Source organism: Solenopsis invicta, chromosome 8, assembly GCF_016802725.1.
Source record: "Solenopsis invicta isolate M01_SB chromosome 8, UNIL_Sinv_3.0, whole genome shotgun sequence".
Classification (NCBI taxonomy): Eukaryota; Metazoa; Arthropoda; class Insecta; order Hymenoptera; family Formicidae; genus Solenopsis; species Solenopsis invicta.
Genome location: NC_052671.1, coordinates 537299 through 557078, shown reverse-complemented (window position 1 = coordinate 557078; position 19780 = coordinate 537299). Strand labels below are relative to the sequence as shown.

At 32.0% G+C, this 19780-nt stretch overlaps 3 protein-coding genes across 4 annotated transcripts; 2 read left to right on the top strand and 1 right to left on the bottom strand.

Moving 5' to 3' along the window:
- The first annotated feature begins 39 nt into the window (after window positions 1-39).
- LOC105192888 (DNA polymerase epsilon subunit 2) lies at window positions 40-4495 on the top strand. The gene is made up of 4 exons (XM_011157175.3): window positions 40-336; window positions 530-1067; window positions 1548-2231; window positions 2305-4495. Exons 1-4 carry the CDS (start codon window positions 269-271, stop codon window positions 2578-2580), a joined length of 1566 nt encoding a protein of 521 aa, XP_011155477.1. The 5' UTR covers window positions 40-268; the 3' UTR covers window positions 2581-4495.
- LOC105192914 (egl nine homolog 1) lies at window positions 2683-12880 on the bottom strand. The gene is made up of 5 exons (XM_026137011.2): window positions 12062-12880; window positions 11093-11793; window positions 6338-6457; window positions 5731-5941; window positions 2683-4845 (listed from the first exon to the last, which is right to left on the bottom strand). The coding sequence occupies exons 1-5, from the start codon at window positions 12474-12476 to the stop codon at window positions 4814-4816; spliced, it is 1479 nt and encodes a 492-aa protein (XP_025992796.2). The 5' UTR covers window positions 12477-12880; the 3' UTR covers window positions 2683-4813.
- On the top strand, window positions 10494-17371 carry LOC105192889 (geranylgeranyl transferase type-2 subunit beta). 2 transcript variants are annotated; one of them, XM_039452984.1, is made up of 6 exons: window positions 10494-10517; window positions 13584-13688; window positions 13865-14221; window positions 14506-14650; window positions 14749-14924; window positions 15094-17371. In XM_039452984.1, exons 1-6 carry the CDS (start codon window positions 10509-10511, stop codon window positions 15304-15306), a joined length of 1005 nt encoding a protein of 334 aa, XP_039308918.1. In that variant the 5' UTR covers window positions 10494-10508; the 3' UTR covers window positions 15307-17371. The 2 variants fall into 2 exon arrangements, with proteins under 2 accessions (XP_039308918.1, XP_011155478.1); XM_011157176.3 differs by lacking the exon at window positions 10494-10517 and adding an exon at window positions 12988-13324 and having other exon boundaries at window positions 15094-15775.
- Window positions 17372-19780: the final 2409 nt, after the last annotated feature.

The window sequence follows — 19780 nt, the reverse complement described above, 5'->3', positions numbered from 1 at the left end:
TGGACAATACGTGGTATGATACGGCCTTTAGGCTTGAAGGCGGGAAATGAGAAAAGGAAAAGCGCTTAACCTTAAATCTTTTTCTGCGACCGCGATAAACGCGTAATGGTGATTACGGTGATTAGAGATATAACATTAAATGATTTCTCTTTCGATAATTTATAGTATAGTAAAATTTTGTCTACTTAATGTATTTGTTTAATTTCTTAACACCGTGTATAATTGTTTACTTACAATTGTGGATTTGTAACGTGTGTTATATGTAACAATGGCTGACAGTAAATGTGTACAGATGATTCAAACAAATTTTTCATTATATGGCTTGGTATTGTCAAGGCAAGTATTCTGTTAAATTAAGGAACTTTACAAATAAAAATGATGTCTAAACAAATTAATAGTGAAAGATAAGTAGTACATTTTTTTATAGTTATCTTATTTCTTTATATTTTTATGTGTGTCTGGTCATATATTAATGTAATTATTTTGTTGATAAATTTTATTTTTTTATTTTTTCAATTTTTTTTTCTAGAGAGCTTAGAGTATCTCTTGCAAAGCAACTGTTAAAAATATCAGAAAACGAACGTGAATCTTGGCTCAGTCATATTATAGAATTGATCTTGGCTCAAAATTTGGGTGATCCGCATGTTAAAGCTGAACATATAAAAATTGCTATAGAAGAATGCTTGGAGCCAAATAAATTGAAAGACACGGAAACAGTGTTCAATGTTATCAATGGATATGATATACCAAAGATAAGGTATGACATTTCTAAAAAGAAATTTATTATTGACAATGAAAACTCGTGTTCTGAAGCACAATGTAAATCACTGGTTTTTAAACATCGTTTCGAACTGGCATGGTACAAAACCCTAAGGCATAAACAATTTATGTCTTCTAAATTTGAGAAACAGCAAACAAATGAGACCAATTTAATACCCATTGAATATTTATTAAGCGAGCTAAGAATAGGAAATGTATGCGTAATGGGTCTGATAACACAATTAATGGAAGATCAATATTATTTAGAGGATACAAGTGGAACTGTCAAGATTGATCTCAGCGATACAATATCCTTTCATAATTACTAGATTTTAAAATATTTGGTTTTATTTTAAAAATATATTTATTCCAAAATATATGGAAAGTTTCAATTTATTTTAAAATGCTGTCAAAACATTATGCAAGCATAGTAATATTTTTTCTCAAGAAATATTACTTTTGAATTAAAATATACTCTTAATATGGATCTTGAGCATAATGATAAAATTGAATTGATAAAATGTAATGTTTACTACATAATAAAAATTGTGTTTTATTGTAATTATATCTCAAAAATATTTTGAAAAAGTAGATCTACAGATCCATGTATTTATATGAAATGTTTTTATTCATTAATGTTGACATTAATTTGACTTTTTTAAATTATACTCTGTATAATATATAAATATATGTAGATACCAGTAAAGTATAAGATTTAAAATATAGCAGTAACAGCAATGGCTAATATACATAGGGAAAAAAACGTTATTTTCCTTATTTATATATAAGATTTCCAAAATACTTTTATCATGGAAGGCTGTATAGTAATAGCTAATGGTATTTACAAGGATGATGTATTACATGTAAAAAATATCAATCTTCCGCCAATAGAATCATCAGAAAGCTTGCGATCAGACTTTGGCGATACAAATACATTTGGTGGCCCACATAATATATCTTTAAAAATGTCAGAAAAGTTACGAGTCCATGAAGAGAATGACCAAGACGGAATGATAGTATTTATAGCAGAATTATGGTTGGATGTTCCACATATCTTACAAAAATTTAAGACAATACTGGAAGGTTACATGGATTATCCTCCCATTGCTTTTGTATTATGTGGCCATTTCTTAAGTTTCTCCACAAATACAACTAGTGTGCAAGCTTTACTAACAGGTTTTAAAAATTTGATTGACATAATAGCACAATATACAAATGTAATAGAATCTTCCAAGTTTGTTTTTGTACCTGGCCCACATGATTTAGGCTCTCCTAAAATTTTACCAAAACCTTCTTTGCCAAAATACATTATTGAAGAAGTCACAAAAGTAATACCAAATGCTATTTTTACCACAAATCCATGTAGAATACAGTATTGTACAAAAGAAATTGTAATATTAAGAGAAGATATGTTAACAAAGATGTGTAGGAACGCGCTTCGTTTTCCGAAAGAGGAACATTTTTTTAAATATGTAAGTACAGTTAAACATATTGAGTGCTATAAAAAATTCAATATGTCATAACAATATTTATCACAAATTTCAGTTTGCTAAAGCCATCATCAGCCAATCACATTTGACCCCTGTGCCTCTTCAAGTTGTTCCTGTAAATTGGAGATATGATCATGCTTTACAAATATTTCCGACGCCAGATCTTATTGTAATTGCTGATAATTTTGAAACATACACAACTAATTATTCTGACTGTTACGTGATAAATCCTGGAATGTTCTCAAAAAACAATTTTTCGTTTCAAGCTTATGTGCCTGCTATCAATCAGATTCAAGATTGTCAACTTCCAAATGACACCAATGTTGCTTAATAAAAATACAAAATTATGTGAAAAATCACAACAAATTTTTTGTATTTAGATAATGTATAGAGCTACACTGGGTATTAATATAAGTAATTTTTATAATTTTACATATTTATTTCGTTTTAATAACAAAATCTTGGTTATTTTTACAATATTTCGAAAACGCGCTGATAATAGATCATTTAAACTATAATTTTTGACACCATGTATAAACGCGAAACAAATTAAATTATAAAGCCAAGAGACAAAAATAATTTAATCACAAAGGACCTCTGAATAATTTCTTACAATTAATTCTCTGTGTCCATTAATACAATAGGAAATATTAAGAAATAACTTGGCGACAATTTCAATTTTTAAAATGGAACATTTGTAATGTTATAAACATAATACACACCTTTTTCTAATTATTTCTATTTTTCTTTTGTATTTCCCGCATTGAGATGACTAATAGAATTGTGTAACAGATTGTGAATACATAGATGGACACAGATGGTACGCGCATGCTTATTCTTTCTTATCAATTCATATAAATAGATACATAGAATATTAAACACAGTATTTCTACTATTTTGCAATATACATAACATTATACAGGTACAGACTGGGCCCCAATTTATCTCAATTTATTTCAATTTGTTGCACTGGAAGCATAAGTCAATTACTGGCCGTAATGAACCAAATATGATCTTTCTGTAAGCGTACAGAGTTGTTAATGTTCAATCATAACATTACAACATGATAATACTAACATCACACTTTGTGTGAGCAATATAAATTTATTTTTTAGCATCTACTTTCTTTGATATTGCTAAAAAAATGGCGCATACAGATATGGAAATAAATTTATATGAAATCAAGGTGTGTATAACGGCAATAATAAACTCCGGGAAGAAATTTTTTGTACATTATATTCTCTATGATTTCGTTTAAAATATTTCAAATGCAACATGCTCTAAATATTGTTAATACTTTACATAACGGAAGTTAATGATCGACACAAATATTTTCTTCAAAACATATAGGAAGCAAATTTGATATTTTAAATACTAGATTACGAAGTGCAAACACGTGACGTCGAATCTCAGAAATCGAAATAAAGAATTTCATATATATGTATACATATATTAGGGTTGGAACATTATAAAACCGTTACTTTTTAAAAGTGACTCATTACTAATACTCGTTATTGAAACCTTCTGTCCACGATGCTAAAAATCAATCCAAGATTTTGGACAGAGAGAGACTGAACAATCGCATTAGTCAGTTGGCTAAATCAAATGCGATTTGATTTAATTTTCTGTCTTCTTCGAGATCTCAAACTGATTTTTAGCATTGTGGAAACAAGATATTAGAATAATGCTAGTGGCATATAAAACAATGTAAGCAGTTAGTAAGCAAATTGGCTAATCATAATCGAAAATGTACTGAGTCGCCTGTCGCAATATTACGGTTTAGACTTTATATATGATCGATAAGTCGTTGCTATTCCATGTGACCGACAAGGAATCGGGCAATAGGTGTCGACAAGGAATCTAGCCGAAAATTGTAAATCAAAATTGTTAAGCAAAAAATTCATTTATATTAAATGTGATACCAAAAAATAAGTTACATGCAGATTTTTCTTGTAGAAATAAATACGTGCTTAAATTGTTTTTAATTTTGTTTGTGTAGTGAATTCGTTCAAAGTAATAATTAAGCGATAATACTATGTATTTTATTTATCACTTTTGTTATTTTTTTTTTGTTAACTTTTTTCCCTTTGAACATCGCTAACATCACTGTTGTTACTTGAACAGTTCAATATGAAATCTATAGTGGTTTTGATCAATCATAACATGATCCATAAGCTTATATCATACATTTATAAGGATAAAATTTGTTATTATGTAAAAATGTAACATTACTGTTACATTTAACACAAAAAAAAAAAACGGTAACGGCATTATAAGTAATGCATTACTTCTCAACCCTGACATATATGTATATATAAGCATAAATTGCAACAACTACACACATTAACTCATCACATATATTACAGTACCATCTGTAAAAAAAAGTACGTTTTTACGTCTATTGCACTTCCTTGCAAATACGCATTGTCTTCGGTAATTTTCTTCATACGTTATTCAATTCCTCCTGCAAAAATTATCATAATACATAATAATACATAATATTTTATGTACAAGTATAACTTCAGTCCAATCGGACGGCGTAGTGATTTCTCACGCTCTGTGTCTCACGAACTACTATTCTTCGTATGCAGTTCTCCTAAAAAAATTATAAGCTACGTTATATCGTATTTATAAATAGAGTTTATGAAATGCAAAAAATCATTGTCATCAATTATAATATTGTACCCTAATTACTTATTAAAATAAATGCATAATTTACAATAAAATAAAGAAAAAAAATTTTATTCAATTTTTATTTAACGTTTTAAAAATCTATCTTCATATTACAAATTAGCGTCATTATAATCATTACAGACCAAGAGGCCACTGTAATAAATTCGATACAATACACGGTATTCTTCTAGATCATCCAATCAGACCTTTAGATCTAGAAAAATACACTAATAACTAATAACAGCGAGCGCTCACTCAATTGTTGAGTCTGTTGAACGCATACAATGTAATGTTTTTAGGTGGCGAAATTAAAGAGATGGAAGATGTCAACGGCTTTTATGACGAGAATAATATATAATAGAAGAAAATTCTGAAGTTGATTGTTAAAAACATTTAGATTCCGATTCTAACCGAAAAATAAGTGATTATTATCATTAAATAATCAAACTAGTTTTCTTTTATATATAGACTTTCAAAAATATTGGCAACTATTTTTTTCGTCTGGAAAAGAGGTATTGTCTATCAATTATAACAACATTCAATCTTGACGCTTTCAGTAAACGTTAAAAATTTTTAACATTTTGAATAGCTCGCCCCCTCTTCCAATAACCGTGGGCTCCGTTTTTTTTCTTTTTTTTGTAAACATTGTTTCACATGAAATAAAAGGCTATCCACTTCCCATACTTACTGAATTTAATACAGTGATCTCTTGAAATATTTCAAGCAAAAATTATTAGCTGTATTAAAAAAAAAGTTAACAAAAAAATAGAAAAAAAATCCCAAATACGTGTCTCTAATCGTTACGCACTTTCTCTTTGATATCTTCGACAAGCTTGATTTCTTTCTTCGGCATCGAAGTACCAAAGCGTAATGGCATATCTCGTCTTGAATGCTGGTTGCACCTCGTGTGGATTTCTCCTATCTGACCAGAAAAATAATATCCTATCGAACAAAGGTTCTATATTTGCTACTTGATCGCGCCAACCTTCAGGAAATATCCTCAAAAGTCCGCCATTCTCCTGCGTGCATAGAAAAATTAATTTAAGAATTTTGTTATACAATTATATTTTAATCTTTTACTTAAAAAATGATATAAGATCTTATTAATATTCTTGATTTATCACAGCAAATGTTATGAATTATGATATCGAAAAGAAAATTATATTTTCATAACTAGAGCGATTAGAAATATAAATTGCTATATTTCAAATTCCTGCAAAGTCTTGATACAGCCAATTACTTGAAATGTTATGATATTTACAAGAAAAGCCACAAAAATAACTTATAATGATATGTAGACATATATCTTTTTTAGACACAATTGCACATGTCATGGATTTATCGTATTGTCATACATATAATTAAACATATGTATATTGATACGTAAAATTTAACAAAATTGAATAAAATTTTACCTTGACGTCCCAATCTCGATTAAGATAATATATGGCTGTGATGCAACGTCCGTCTCGGTTAGGATTATCCACATGTTTCACATAATGTGAACCGTGACCGGGATAACAAGCTACCATTGCCTAAAACATAGAAAAATACATTTTATTAAAAAAGATCACGCATATACAATATAATCGACAAATTATTATAAATTGTAATCTAGCTCTGTAAATTTTGAAAAAAAATTCGAAATTATTTGAATATTTCAATACCAATAAATAAATAATATAAGTAAATGTTATGTAGCATAAATGATGAAAACGATATTAATTTATTTCGAGAGGTGCGCAAAAAAATATTCAATTTTTTATTTCTGATCAGTCATAATTTAATATAGCTGTAGTGTAAGATTTATAGTGATAACTGCGTTAACTTTTTTTTTTTGAGGTATAAATATTTCTTCTATTACGTTTATACATCCTACTAATGGATATTTATAAGTTTAAATTTTAAAAATATGCACATTTAGAATACTAAATAATTTACAGTACAATTTGCGTATGAGTCATATAAAGTAAAATAGACAAGAATGTTTATTTAAGAAGAAAAAAGAATATATAGATAACGTCGAGCGATAATTGACGACTATCGTTTTGTCAAATTTAAATATAAGTTAATAACAACAAGATAAGCAGATATAATAATCATTTTATATTACAAAAAAAACTTTCTAAAGAAACTATTAGATCTTGATCATAAACTAAATAGAAACTACAAATATCACAATTTATACAAGCTAAAAATATAAGTAAAACATAATTATTTTTAGATAAAATGTACTGTAACAAAGTAGCCCAATACATATCTAATAGAAGAGAGAAAGAAAACCATATACACTTTTTAACACGTTTAGACGAGTATATCACGTACATTTATCATTTGTCGCATTACTTGAATTCACCAGGTATAATGCAATAATTATTAACAGACAAAATATTTCATATTTCTTTTTATCTTGCCAGATTATCAAATGATATACCACTATGCTGTACTTACGGCGCAATAATTGATTGACTCAATCCACATCGAAAGCGTACCGCCTTACGTGCGTATATCCACGTTTTCTGATAACAAAGTCTGCTTATTGTTAATGAGTCGATGATAACGTTGCAAAAATTCTTACATTAGCTCTTTCAGTATGGAGAAAAAATATAAGAATACTTACTACACTTATACTTTTCTAAGCACGCTTTCTATGTGGATTTTTTAATCAATTTTAAGTTTAAGATACCAAAGAAGACTACACTTGGGACAAAAGACACCCTAAAGGTGTCCCCTATTACAGTGCGCAATTATTTAATGATTTCGAAATATCAAATTATTGTCAATTAAACGACGAACCTTAACAGTCATAGCTAGATCTTAATGTTGATATATTATTTATTGTGTGATTATATATACCTTTTTAAATTTATGAAACTGCGCGCCGCGATAAGAATAACTTTTCAGTCTTAAACACAGTTCTAAATTGAACAAAAATAGTAATATCACGTTATTAAATTAAAAGTCAAACCAACTAATGTTAATAAGCATCTAAATGTGAGAACCTTTTCCTTCCTAAAAAAAAATAAAAAAACTAAAAAACTAAAAAATTTGTTGCGAAAAATAATACCTCAGCTAGGATTCGAACCTGGGACTTGCCGACTTTCCTGGATGGGTATTTTAGCCACTTCGGCCATTGAGGCTTTTCCACGTTAAATGTTTGTTAGCATCAGTTTAGTATTAAATTGATAATTATTTTAATATCGTGACATTACTATTTTTGTTAAACTTATAATTGTATTACAAGACCGACAATTTATTTGGCGCGCGTGAATTCGAAAATGTATATGAAATCACACCAGAAATATCAGCACCAAGATCTAGCTATGTATAATCGGTAAGGCTCGTCAATTAATTGTGTTTATCACATATCTGTCTTTGTACTTTTATTATTATGATAAAATATTGTATTCTGTTAAGATTAAATAGATGTTCGAATATCTTGACTTTTAAAAACATGACCACTGATTGGAATGTCCTTGAGATTTTTCGCAATACTATTATGTGAATAATGCGTAATATTAAACATATTGCCATACTTTTTTATGTGTATTTCGTAACAATAATTATCATCGTAAATTAATTACTATTTAGTACAAAGAATGAATCGAATGAACGAGTCAAATATCAGTCTCTTTTATTTGGATAAGGTCATTTCTGACCTAACCCGAAAATATGCGCATACGCGTCCACAGATGAATTAGCACATCTCGGATATATGTATCATTGTAAATATTAGCGTATAGCATACACGTAATTTTTACAGCTGTATAACACAGCTGTAAAAATGACAATGTATAAAATAAGATGTTTAGTAAATTAAACGAGTTAATATATGCGATACCGATGATATATATGTCCTTGTCTCATTATGAGCAATCGGATATCTAACTAAAAATAAACACTGATAAATCATATGAAAGGACAATGAGCAACTACGATTAAAATTATTATTAAACAAGTACTAGTTTAATAAGCTGTAATACAATCGCGAACAATACGAGAAATATCTTGAACCTGTTGACAAAATAAGAGAGATAATATTTATAGAATTCAATGGCAATTACATTGAACTATTACAGAAAGAACATATCATCATAGAAACATGAAAATTTCATAATGATATCTTGTATCCATCAAATGTGTTATAATTACATAATTAGTCAAAATGATTCTTTTGTATAGTTTTGAAAATTTTTCTTTTATTTTATTTTTGCTTTGTATTACGTCTGAAATTTCGCTAGCAAATTTCCTAATTTTTGTGTAAATATAGAGGAGAAGAGGGTAATATGACACTCATTTTCATTTTATTAAATAACTTTGTTAATAATTAATATTTTCTATTGAAATTTGAACGATTACATTCGTCAGAGTGTTGTTGGACAGATTCTAGACTCAATGTAATGAAATATTTATTATTTAGGACGTGATTATTTATAAAAATCTAATGCACTCTATAATCGGTGGAAGAAAAAAAGTGGTTGTAATATGGCTATCCATAAAAATAATTTTAAAAAATTGATTTTGTTTAAAATTTTCTGCCTTCAAAAGCTTTAAAAGTAGTACCATTAGAAATTTCATTAAAAATAACATTGTATCCCTGTTTAACATTAAACAACAAGCATAAAATGATGTCTCTAATGTTTGTAAACACCGCGCTCTTTAGAATAACAATCGATTTATCAAAGAAAAATTTCGCTTAAAAAACTATATTAACAAAATTCCATGTTACTGTTTTAACTTTGTATAACTCAAAATGTATACAGCCGAATAAAAAGTTAAATAACAAAAAAAAACACTCGAGTGTATGTACTTTCGTGTGATAATACACTCAAGTTTAAGAATAATGAGGAAGTGTATGTAATTAAAGATTAAAAGTGTACCTTGAAAAAGTTTACAAGTGCTCAAAAGTAAAAATGCCTTAGAACAATTGTCAGTCATTATGTATTGACATATTAGTATCACTGAACAACGGCGGGCTACTAACCGAATAACTCCGTAAGCAATTGTTAGAATACGTCACCTAATACCGGAAATAATAGAGATAGCCGTATTGTCGACAGTAACCATAATATCCTCTTCTCCTCTATATGACAAAAATGTACAACAATATTTTAATAAGAAATTTCCCTTTGTATTTTATTCTTGTGTGCGTATATCTTGAAATATAATTTTTTTTCATTCATCATTTAAAAATATCTATCATATTTATTCTATGAAACTTAAATGTTGAATTAAAAAAAAATATATATATATATATATATTGGAAAGAAAGTAGTAGACGTCAGCGCAATTGAACAGCTGGCTGGAGAGTTTAGGTCGTTTAGGTAGTGTAAAGCGAATTTGCTATATCGCGTCACGTCGCGGTATAAAGAGAGAGAGAGAGAGAGAGAGAGAGAGAGAGAGAAGAGAAAGAGAGGGTGGGAGTCTCGTGGCGGCGTACGTGACTGCCCGCACTTGGCGCGATCCCACTCTCCTCCTCCTCCTTTCGGCGTATAATACTCCCTTGCAAATCTCAACATTTTTGGAGGCCTGACCTTGTCTATCGCGTTCACCTCGGCGTGTCATTCGTACGACCGAAACTCCTCTATGTGCTTGGTACGTTTCGCATTAACATCTTTCGCGCCGAGTAAACGAACGAAACACGCAAATACAAAACAAATAAAAAGAAAGATACAATTTAGATAAACTCGTCGTCATGTGTCGACTAAATCGACTAAATACACAATTATCTTACGCCGCTGTTTACTTTTTATCTAATACAAATAAAAAAACACGCGAATGCAGCGCACTCGTATTATCAATTATAGCAAAACTCTGTTTATACGGAGGAGAGACATTCGTGCTCGGTTCAAATATACGAACTCGTATTCATGTAGACTATTCGGATAATAAGAATGCTCAACTTGAATTTTCTAAATATCAGCTCTTTTACTATTGTAGAAGAAACTAACGAGTACTGATAAAAGGGAGCGTTAGTAAACTTGTATTATCTGAAGCTCGATTACCAAAATGGTCGTCTCATCCCCTGATATATGTTTGGAAAACAGAATTCTCTTGCATGCAACAAAAAGTTGCGTTGTTGTTTTATTTAAATTAAACAATATTATATTATTTTGAAACTAAAAATAAATAATTAATCTTTCTTTAAAAAAGAGTCAGTGGATACTCACTTTCGTTCTACCGGTGATAGTATAGTTGCCCATCTTCCCATTATTGTGCAATTTATTCGCTCTCATGATGATTGCGTCGACATGTGAAATCAGTAAGCCAATATTTTCACAATGTTCTTCCTTCCCATCCAGCCATATTATTTGATCACCACGTATCGTCTTTAAGTCGTTGGCACTACCTTTATTAGAAACCAATTGTCCATCTTGAAATAATCCGGCACTATACATATTTAACACTTCAGTTAACACTTTAAGACCTCTCTCCTTGCCTAAAAACTTGTCTACCACGCACACGCCGTACTTGTCCATATCCCTTATCACATATTGACAAATTTTGTCTAGAAGTTCGTCGAGAGTACTTCTATTCCTATGTAGAAAAGGAGGCAAAAGTTCTTCTTCCTGATCCTGTATCTCCGACAAGTTCTTCATGCCGTTATGATGTTGAGCGGGCGAGCCAAGATCCGCGTTGCTAAAACTGTTAAAAATGCTGCAACTCTCTAAAATGGGATTCAAGCGTTCAGCTTGAGATTCGAGTATCGTGTCCTCTGAACTTCCCTCGTACGTTATAGGCAACGTCCAGCCATCGGCCTTGTTATTTTGCGCACTCCTTGTTTTTCCACTATTTGATTTCTTTTTAAGATTCTGATTCCCTTTCCGCTCCTGTTGTTGACTCGATCCGTTTTCTTCTTGCGCAATAGAATCTGCAATCAGATCGTCAAGTATAACCATGAAAAAGTATAAGTTTCATTAAGTTACGCTTATGCGTATTAAGATAATTAAACGATAAATTAGATAGGTCGAAGCGTATATATCGGTTACGATCCACGGATTCAACGCGAATGGATGGTGAAGCGAGCAAAATATCGCGTTCGCTATTTATATCGCTACTTTTTTTTTTTTTTATCAGCAACGAGATTCCCCATCATTACCGTGCAAAATCCGTGTCTGGAAACACGCGCGCATATATACCTGCTGGCAAATGCCTCGCGTTTTGACGCGGCTCCGACGAGGTGACGTTCGACGTTGTTGTCTTTAGGTTAGGAAGCAGCGCGCTCGAGGCTGTGTTATTGCCGATAGAGGGGAGACGTCGGCTTTCGTTTGCGTGAACAGCAACGGAGAACGGGAGCTCCGTCGTCGTCGTCGTCGTCGTCGTCGTCGTCGTCGTCGTCGTCGCAGGTGCAGCGGCCGCGGGATGAGTCGAGCAAAACGCCCGGTGGTGTTTCCAGTCGCGTCTCTGATGCTCCTTCGTGCAGTAGAAGACGACTTTGCAGCGCGAACACCTCGACAGATTGTCAGTCCTGTCGCAGACCGCGCAAATCACCTTCGCCCCTGTCTGTACGCCGTCACCGAGTATCTGCGCGCGACCGACTATCGGTCCGGACATGTTTCGACGTTTACTCCAACGTCGCCACGGCGACTGCAGACAATGCCGACGACATTTCTTCGAGACGAGAGATGGGTTAGCTGAAGAGAGAGAAGTAACTGCGTAAAGTCAGCCGCGCCGCGCGCGTTTAGCGTTCAGGGTCGCCTCTCAGATCTGCTCAGATCTGCTCAGATCGTCTGTTCTGCGTCCTGCTCGGCTGTGTACTCCACACGCCACTCTAAACTCTAACCGCTTCTCCCTTTGCTCCGACTCGCGTCCATGCCGCTGAGTCGCGCTGTCGCCTGTCGTCGGCAGTGTCGGTGTGTCGGCCTGCTGTCGCTAGTCGCTATCTGCGAGTTGCGACCCTGTCGTCCTGTCGGCCGCCCTGTCGCCTGCACAGTGCACATTCCCTGCCTCCCTCCGAACGTCCGAGACACCCGACCACCTGACCGGCGCCGCGACGCCGCGGCCGCGACCCGCGACTCCACAGTCCATCCTCAATGCCTAGTGACTTTAAGTCTGTTCTTTGTACCTTATCTAATCTACACTTGTTGTACTTGAAATGAAATGGATATGTATGTTTCAAGTTTAGCGAAAGCGAGATGAAAAGTTTTAGTGCAGTCGAGTGCTCCGACTTCCGACAGTTCCGACAAAGAATAGGCCTTTGATGCGCCGCAAAGGCATTAGTGAATTCTGCTGCGTCTACTACTTTGCTTGATGAAATATCTACTTTTTTTTCCGTTATCCGACTTTAAACTTGTCAGTTAAATTTTTAATGGAATTATAATAGTATCGAGTATCAAAGAAAGTCAATTCTATTAGCATAATTTACAACAATCGTGTTATGCGATTGCAACGATTGCAAGATGGTATGTTTTAACCTATTTAAAATCAAAAGAAAAGTTGACATACGAAATAGTTTTTATTTAGAAAATAGTATTTATTTCTTTTAATCAAGATCTTGTATTAATCAAATTAACGATAATGCGTCATCTTCTCAAGATTAGTGTCTATACTCTGTGATTATTTATGTGTGTAAAGGCAATACCAAGTATTAAAGTTGTATGCCAGATAAAATCAAGGGAAGAATAGAAATTCATGTTTTATGTTTTTCACATTTTTTTACAGACGACGTTGAGACACGACATTGAGTTACCGAATAATATTCCAAAGTTATTAATGGAAAAACATGCAAACTATCTCATTTCATATGGGGCCAACAAAGATGAATATGTAAGAATACTTTTTAATCTTTTTAGGATCTCAATTTTTTGAGATCCTAAGATCAATCAACAATATATTTTAATATGTATTTAATATATATTTTTAATATTTTAAATATTTTAATATTTTTAATATTCCACGATAAAAACACGTTTCTAACAAGTCAACATATTGATATTTTTTAGACCTACTCACAGACTGAGCATATGAGGATGTCTGGCATGTACTGGGGTCTTACCGCTCTCGATTTAATGGGAAAGCTAGAACAAACCAATAAGGACGAAGTGCTAGAATTTATTGGACAATGTCAAAGTGATAGCGGTGGCATTAGTGCTAGTATACAACACGATCCACATTTACTTTATACACTTAGTGCAGTTCAAATATTGTGTATGTATGATGCGTTGGATGTAATAAGCGTCGATAAAGTTGTGAATTATGTCAAAGAGAGACAACAAGCAGATGGAAGTTTTGTGGGTGACCAATGGGGCGAGGTGGATGTCAGATTTTCTTTCTGTGCCGTTGCTACTTTGTCATTATTGGTAAATATCATTGAGAATAAACATGTAATCTATTGGAGTAACAAATCAAAGTGTTTTAAAATAATAACGTTTAATTTTTTTTAATAAAAATTGATTGCTGCGATCAAATGGATATCTTGAAAACTTTTTACTCTTGTAAAAAGTCTTAGGATTTAACAATAATAATTGTAAAAACTATATAGTTATTTTAGAAATAGTAAAAATCTGAAAATTTTGTCAACAAATGAAAAGATATTTACGAAAAAAGTTTAAATAAATTCTCTTATCACATTAATATATTTCAGAACCGTTTAGACGCGATAGATGTTGAGAAAGCAGTACAATTTGTATTGAAATGTATGAATTTTGATGGAGGATTTGGCTCAAAGCCAGGATCTGAAAGTCACGCTGGTTTAATTTATTGTTGCGTTGGGTTGCTTTCGATCACAGGTATATAAGAGTATATAAAATATAACTATTACATAGAATATATATGGAATATATAAAACGTGTGCTACTACATATTACTTATCAAAGCACTTTTTCAGGGCATCTGCATCTGATAGATGCTGATCGTTTGGGTTGGTGGTTATGCGAGAGACAATTACCTTCTGGTGGTTTAAATGGCAGACCTGAAAAATTACCAGACGTATGCTATTCTTGGTGGGTGCTATCGGCGCTAACAATTTTAGGTCGTCTTCATTGGATAGATAAAAAAGGCTTGGTAATTATTCTTAAATAACATAGTACACTATTTATGGAATATCAAATTGGATTTGTTCATCATTTTGCTCTCTTATAATCTGTTCACTTTATTGCTTTATATTCTTAATTAACCAAACGAAACGATTATAAATATTACACTTGAGTTTTTTTTCCATTTTTTGTAACAGGTGGATTACATTTTAATTTGTCAAGATGTCGAAACTGGTGGTTTCAGTGATCGGCCCGGTGATATGGTTGACCCTTTTCATACTTTGTTTGGTCTTACCGCGTTGTCATTGTTAGATAAGAACTTTTCGTTAAAACCAATAAATCCTACTTATTGTATGCCAGAATATATAATCGATCGTTTAGGTCTCAAGCCATCGCGACTCGATGCATGATTATATATCTGATAGATACGCTTTATAATATATATTACTCTTTGTTGAATATATGATTATAGATTTTTTGTAATATATATCTTTAAATTTTTATTCGATAATCCCAAATATTGTAACTGTAGTGATGAAATTATCACTTTTATATGAAAGATACTTGTCTCTAATAAATCTCTCGTTAAAAGTATTCAATTAATTAAAGACAATCTTAATCGGTCATAGCTGGGTTTATTGATTTACACATTGATATTTCTTGCGTGATTTTGTATACCTTTCCAAGTTTATTGAAATAAATTTTTGATCTTGAAACAATTTTAAGTTGACCGAGAATAATAACATCGTAATATTTAAAGGTATATAATTGAAAAGATATATAAAATTACACAAGAGAGAGAAATATCGACACAAAAATTTTCATATAATTGAATAAGGTTCATCTTTAATTGGTTTACTTTTCATATATTGGTCTATATTTTCTTATTATTATTCATTACTCGCGTCTCAAATAGGAATACATGTAATTTGTTTAATATCATTTATATTCTGTGCGGTGCACGCGATAATTTCTACAATACAATTGTTTAACACAATATGTTAAAGCAGTCAAGCAGTGGCAATGAAAATTCAGCCAACTTCCGACAAATAACATCAACTTCGCTTACTGCAAATTTAAAAGATAACAAAATTTCAACTCTCACATGAATGTAAAATTTTGCATATTTGAACTGCACCAAATAAATTTTCTTTATTACGGAGAATAATCAATGTAGTAATTATAATATTAAAATTAAAATTTTTTTAGATGATTCTATGAATGAATGCAACATTTTGTGTCTATACAAGTTTATATATTAAAGTTCGAAAAAACTCAAATGTTTCAGTTACCGTATTACTCTTATTATTATTATTATTATTATTAATGAACTTGGTTAGGCGATGTGAGAGCGAGCGAATGTGTGTGGAGAAGACGGAACGAGATTGAGTGCGAGTTTTTCATATTAAGAAAAGTTAAGTAAGAAAGGAGACGTGATTTAGAGAAATAGGGGGATAAGAGGAAGACGAACAATTGGAGGTGGAGATAGGTGAAAAGGATTTACGAAGATGTAGGAAAAATCAGGAGAAAGGACTTAGTAGAGGTTATTTCGAACAAAGAGGCGGGAGAATCCGAAAAGGTCGATAAGGAAGGCAATTAAAATTAACTACGGATGATAAGGAAAGTGGGAAAGGTGACTTTTAGGATAAAAGACGGGAGGAAAAAAACGAAAGTAGATAGAAGAGGAGGCGAGGAGACAACATGATTTGTAAAAATATAAATGTAACATATAAAGAAAGTATGTAATAAATAGTAAGGTACATTGTGTAGGATAAGGTATTACGAAGCTAGTTAAGCTGTCGTAGTCACTAGTTGTGAGGTTAAGTTAGGATTAAGATAGTTTTTTAAGTAGGATTAAAGCCTATTCTACAATAAGTTGCGAACGCTCCGTTGCTAATTGCAAAGAATGGCAACTAGCGCTATTTCCGGAGACAACACACAGTCGCGGTTGCCAAACGAGAGTTGTCCAACTTTTAACTTCTTGGCGACGCGACAGCAACTGGCGATCGTACCATCTTAACCTATAAAGCACTTATTCCGACTATTTTCTCATTTCTGTAAACGCTTTAAATATTTCTTTCTATTCTGCAACATCTTGAACGTCTGGTGCTCATATAACTTGCCTAAACAAACTTTCAAATTGCACCTCTCGATAATTTCGACATTTAAATGTGGATTAGGCGTGGAAATAAATCATAACTTGCGACACAACTATAAGCCACTTCACGATTTGCAACTATGCGTTGCAACTCATTGTAGACAATGTAGACCAGCCTTAAATGCGTGGTGGAGGTGAAAAGTATGGATGGATAAATAGGTTAAGCCTTTTTGTTTGTAAACCAAGGGCTTGTCACTTGGCCATTGGCTTTGTAAGCTGAAACAAACAGATTCTATTTTATTATTATTATTAATTATTTGTAAATTTATAAATAAGAAGCATAAAAGAGAAAGTTAGTAAAATGAACAAAGCAGTTAGAACTTATATATATTATTTACAAAAATATCAAACCAAGTGAATTTGAACTTTTCGATAAACAACTCTGTGATTATTAAGTTGAGGTTGACATGTTCTTTATTGTGTTTAAATATTGCTTTAAAAAATCACTGATGTATTGAACATCGACAATTTAACGATATTTCAAACGATATTAATAATTATTTATTTACGTAAGAAAAGAAAAGACAAACTTTTAGATTTTATTTAAAAAATTAGATCAAATTTTTGTACATAATACAATATTTATAGACTTCAATTTCGTCTTATTAATGTTTTCTAAAATATATTAACTTGCATAAACATTGTTTATCGAAAAGTTTGTATGCTTTGCGTTAATTTGCATTAATTAAATAATTTAGTTATCTTCATTCCCATATTTATCTGGGGATCTGGTAATAAAAATAAAGTGAAAGTTATGTGGTGAAACGTTTAAAAATATAAACACAGAATAATAGTCAAGCATACATATATGTATACGATATTTGAAAAAACTTATGATCTTTATTATGTAGTATAATGACAAATTTGCTATGTCATTTATCTCAATCTTCCAATTTTTATACTACACATATCTTGGTAATTGTAACTTGTTCAAATAAATATTCTCTTCAAATATAACTTTTATTTTGCTGAAAGTTTTATTTTTTAATTAAGTTCATAAAAGAAAAATTGGAAACTTTTTTCATTTTTGATGTAAAATAACATATGTTTATGAGTTAAACATTCATTATTTATTTTGAAAAACAGACATGGTAAAATCGCACAGTCATCTCGATTAGAAGAATTAAAATATTTTTGCGCGGCATGATTTCTAAAGCATTTGTTGTGACACAGGTTATTATTTGGAATTGCTCATTTGTTTAATAAAAGTAATCAGGAACTATGGGTATGCAGAAGTGACGTGTCCCTTCCGAAGATATTTCTTGAAAACACGTCTAGTTGAAATATTAGTGTACATTACGCGCAAAGAGAATTGCCATTTTGTCGGCGAGGCACTAGGCGTAGCGACACGCCTCTTGCCTGCAAACTCTGAGCGAGGAAAGCGCTTCGATCCGATTGGTTTATCTTCTCCCACTCTTTCTCCTCCACCTGCAAGGTTGGCGCAGTCACCGATCGAGAGAGATTAGGTTAGATCTCCCTAACTAGGAGAAGATCGATCTTGAACTCTCTCGATGAACAGTACAATTTTGCTAATGGTACTCAGAAACGTGCGCAGGATTTACAGTCGCGCTCGTGTGTTCGTTGAACGAAATAAAGATAAAAGTAATCGATTTTATTAATTCAGATTTAAATATCGGGACATGATGATAGTTAATAATTACATTTATTCACGAGCAACAAAACTTGACAATCGAAGAAAAATGTTTCTTTACGTAGCTGTGGCTCAATAGAGGGTCGTGACAAGTCTAAATAAATCTCCAACAATTCATTTTTATTTCGAATTTCTTTAACTGGTATTTATAGTCGATAGTTATCATAATTATTTCAAGACCGTCTTAAGTAATGTCTTAAGATGCAAATATGACTCTCTGGGATGGGTTCGAAAATTTTACTTATCGAGTAGATCTTGAGATTTCTTCACCATGGTTACTCTTCAAAATTACTCTGCCCGACGAGTAGAATTTTTAAACCTATTCCTCGTTGGCTGATGATATATATCTTAAGACGGTACTTAAGACGATCTTAAATATAAAAACGGCCTAAGAATTCCGGCTTTTGATATCTATGTAGGAAGTTCACTTTGTAGTTTTCAACGATAACGTAACATCGTATTCTATTTTAAATGTAATATGTATTATGCACAATATGTAAAAAATTAATAAACACGAATATTTTTACGAAAGTCTGACATTTCTTATTAGATTGAGAAATAAAGTTGTTTTACTTTGCATACAAAAATGAAATGTGATTTATTTGTACCTACCCACACAGCAGACTTTATCAAAAAACGTCTCAAGGACGTCTTTCAAACGTCCCATGGACGTTTCTACGACATCTATGCCGTGTAAGTAGAGAATATATTTTTTCTTTGTATTATTTCGCATTCCTTTTCTTTTACATCTAGCAATTTCATTCTATTTGCCCAAAAATACGACATAAAAAAAAGAAAAAAAAAAGAAATGTTTTGGAAAATCCTCAGAGAGAAAATCCCAGACTCCAATTGGCCGGGTGGGATTATCAAACACTTAGTCGTTGGAGGATTTAGACTCGCGAGGAAATTACACTGGTTTCAATCGCGTTGGAACGAAAGCACGCCGCGCGAAAATCGATCTGTCGGAAGACAGGAGTTCTCGTTGCGCTGCACTGATGAACGTAGGCTGGCCTGGTAGGTGGTGCAGTGCTCGTGGATGGTACTCGATCGGATTGGCCTCGACTCGCTCGTTCGA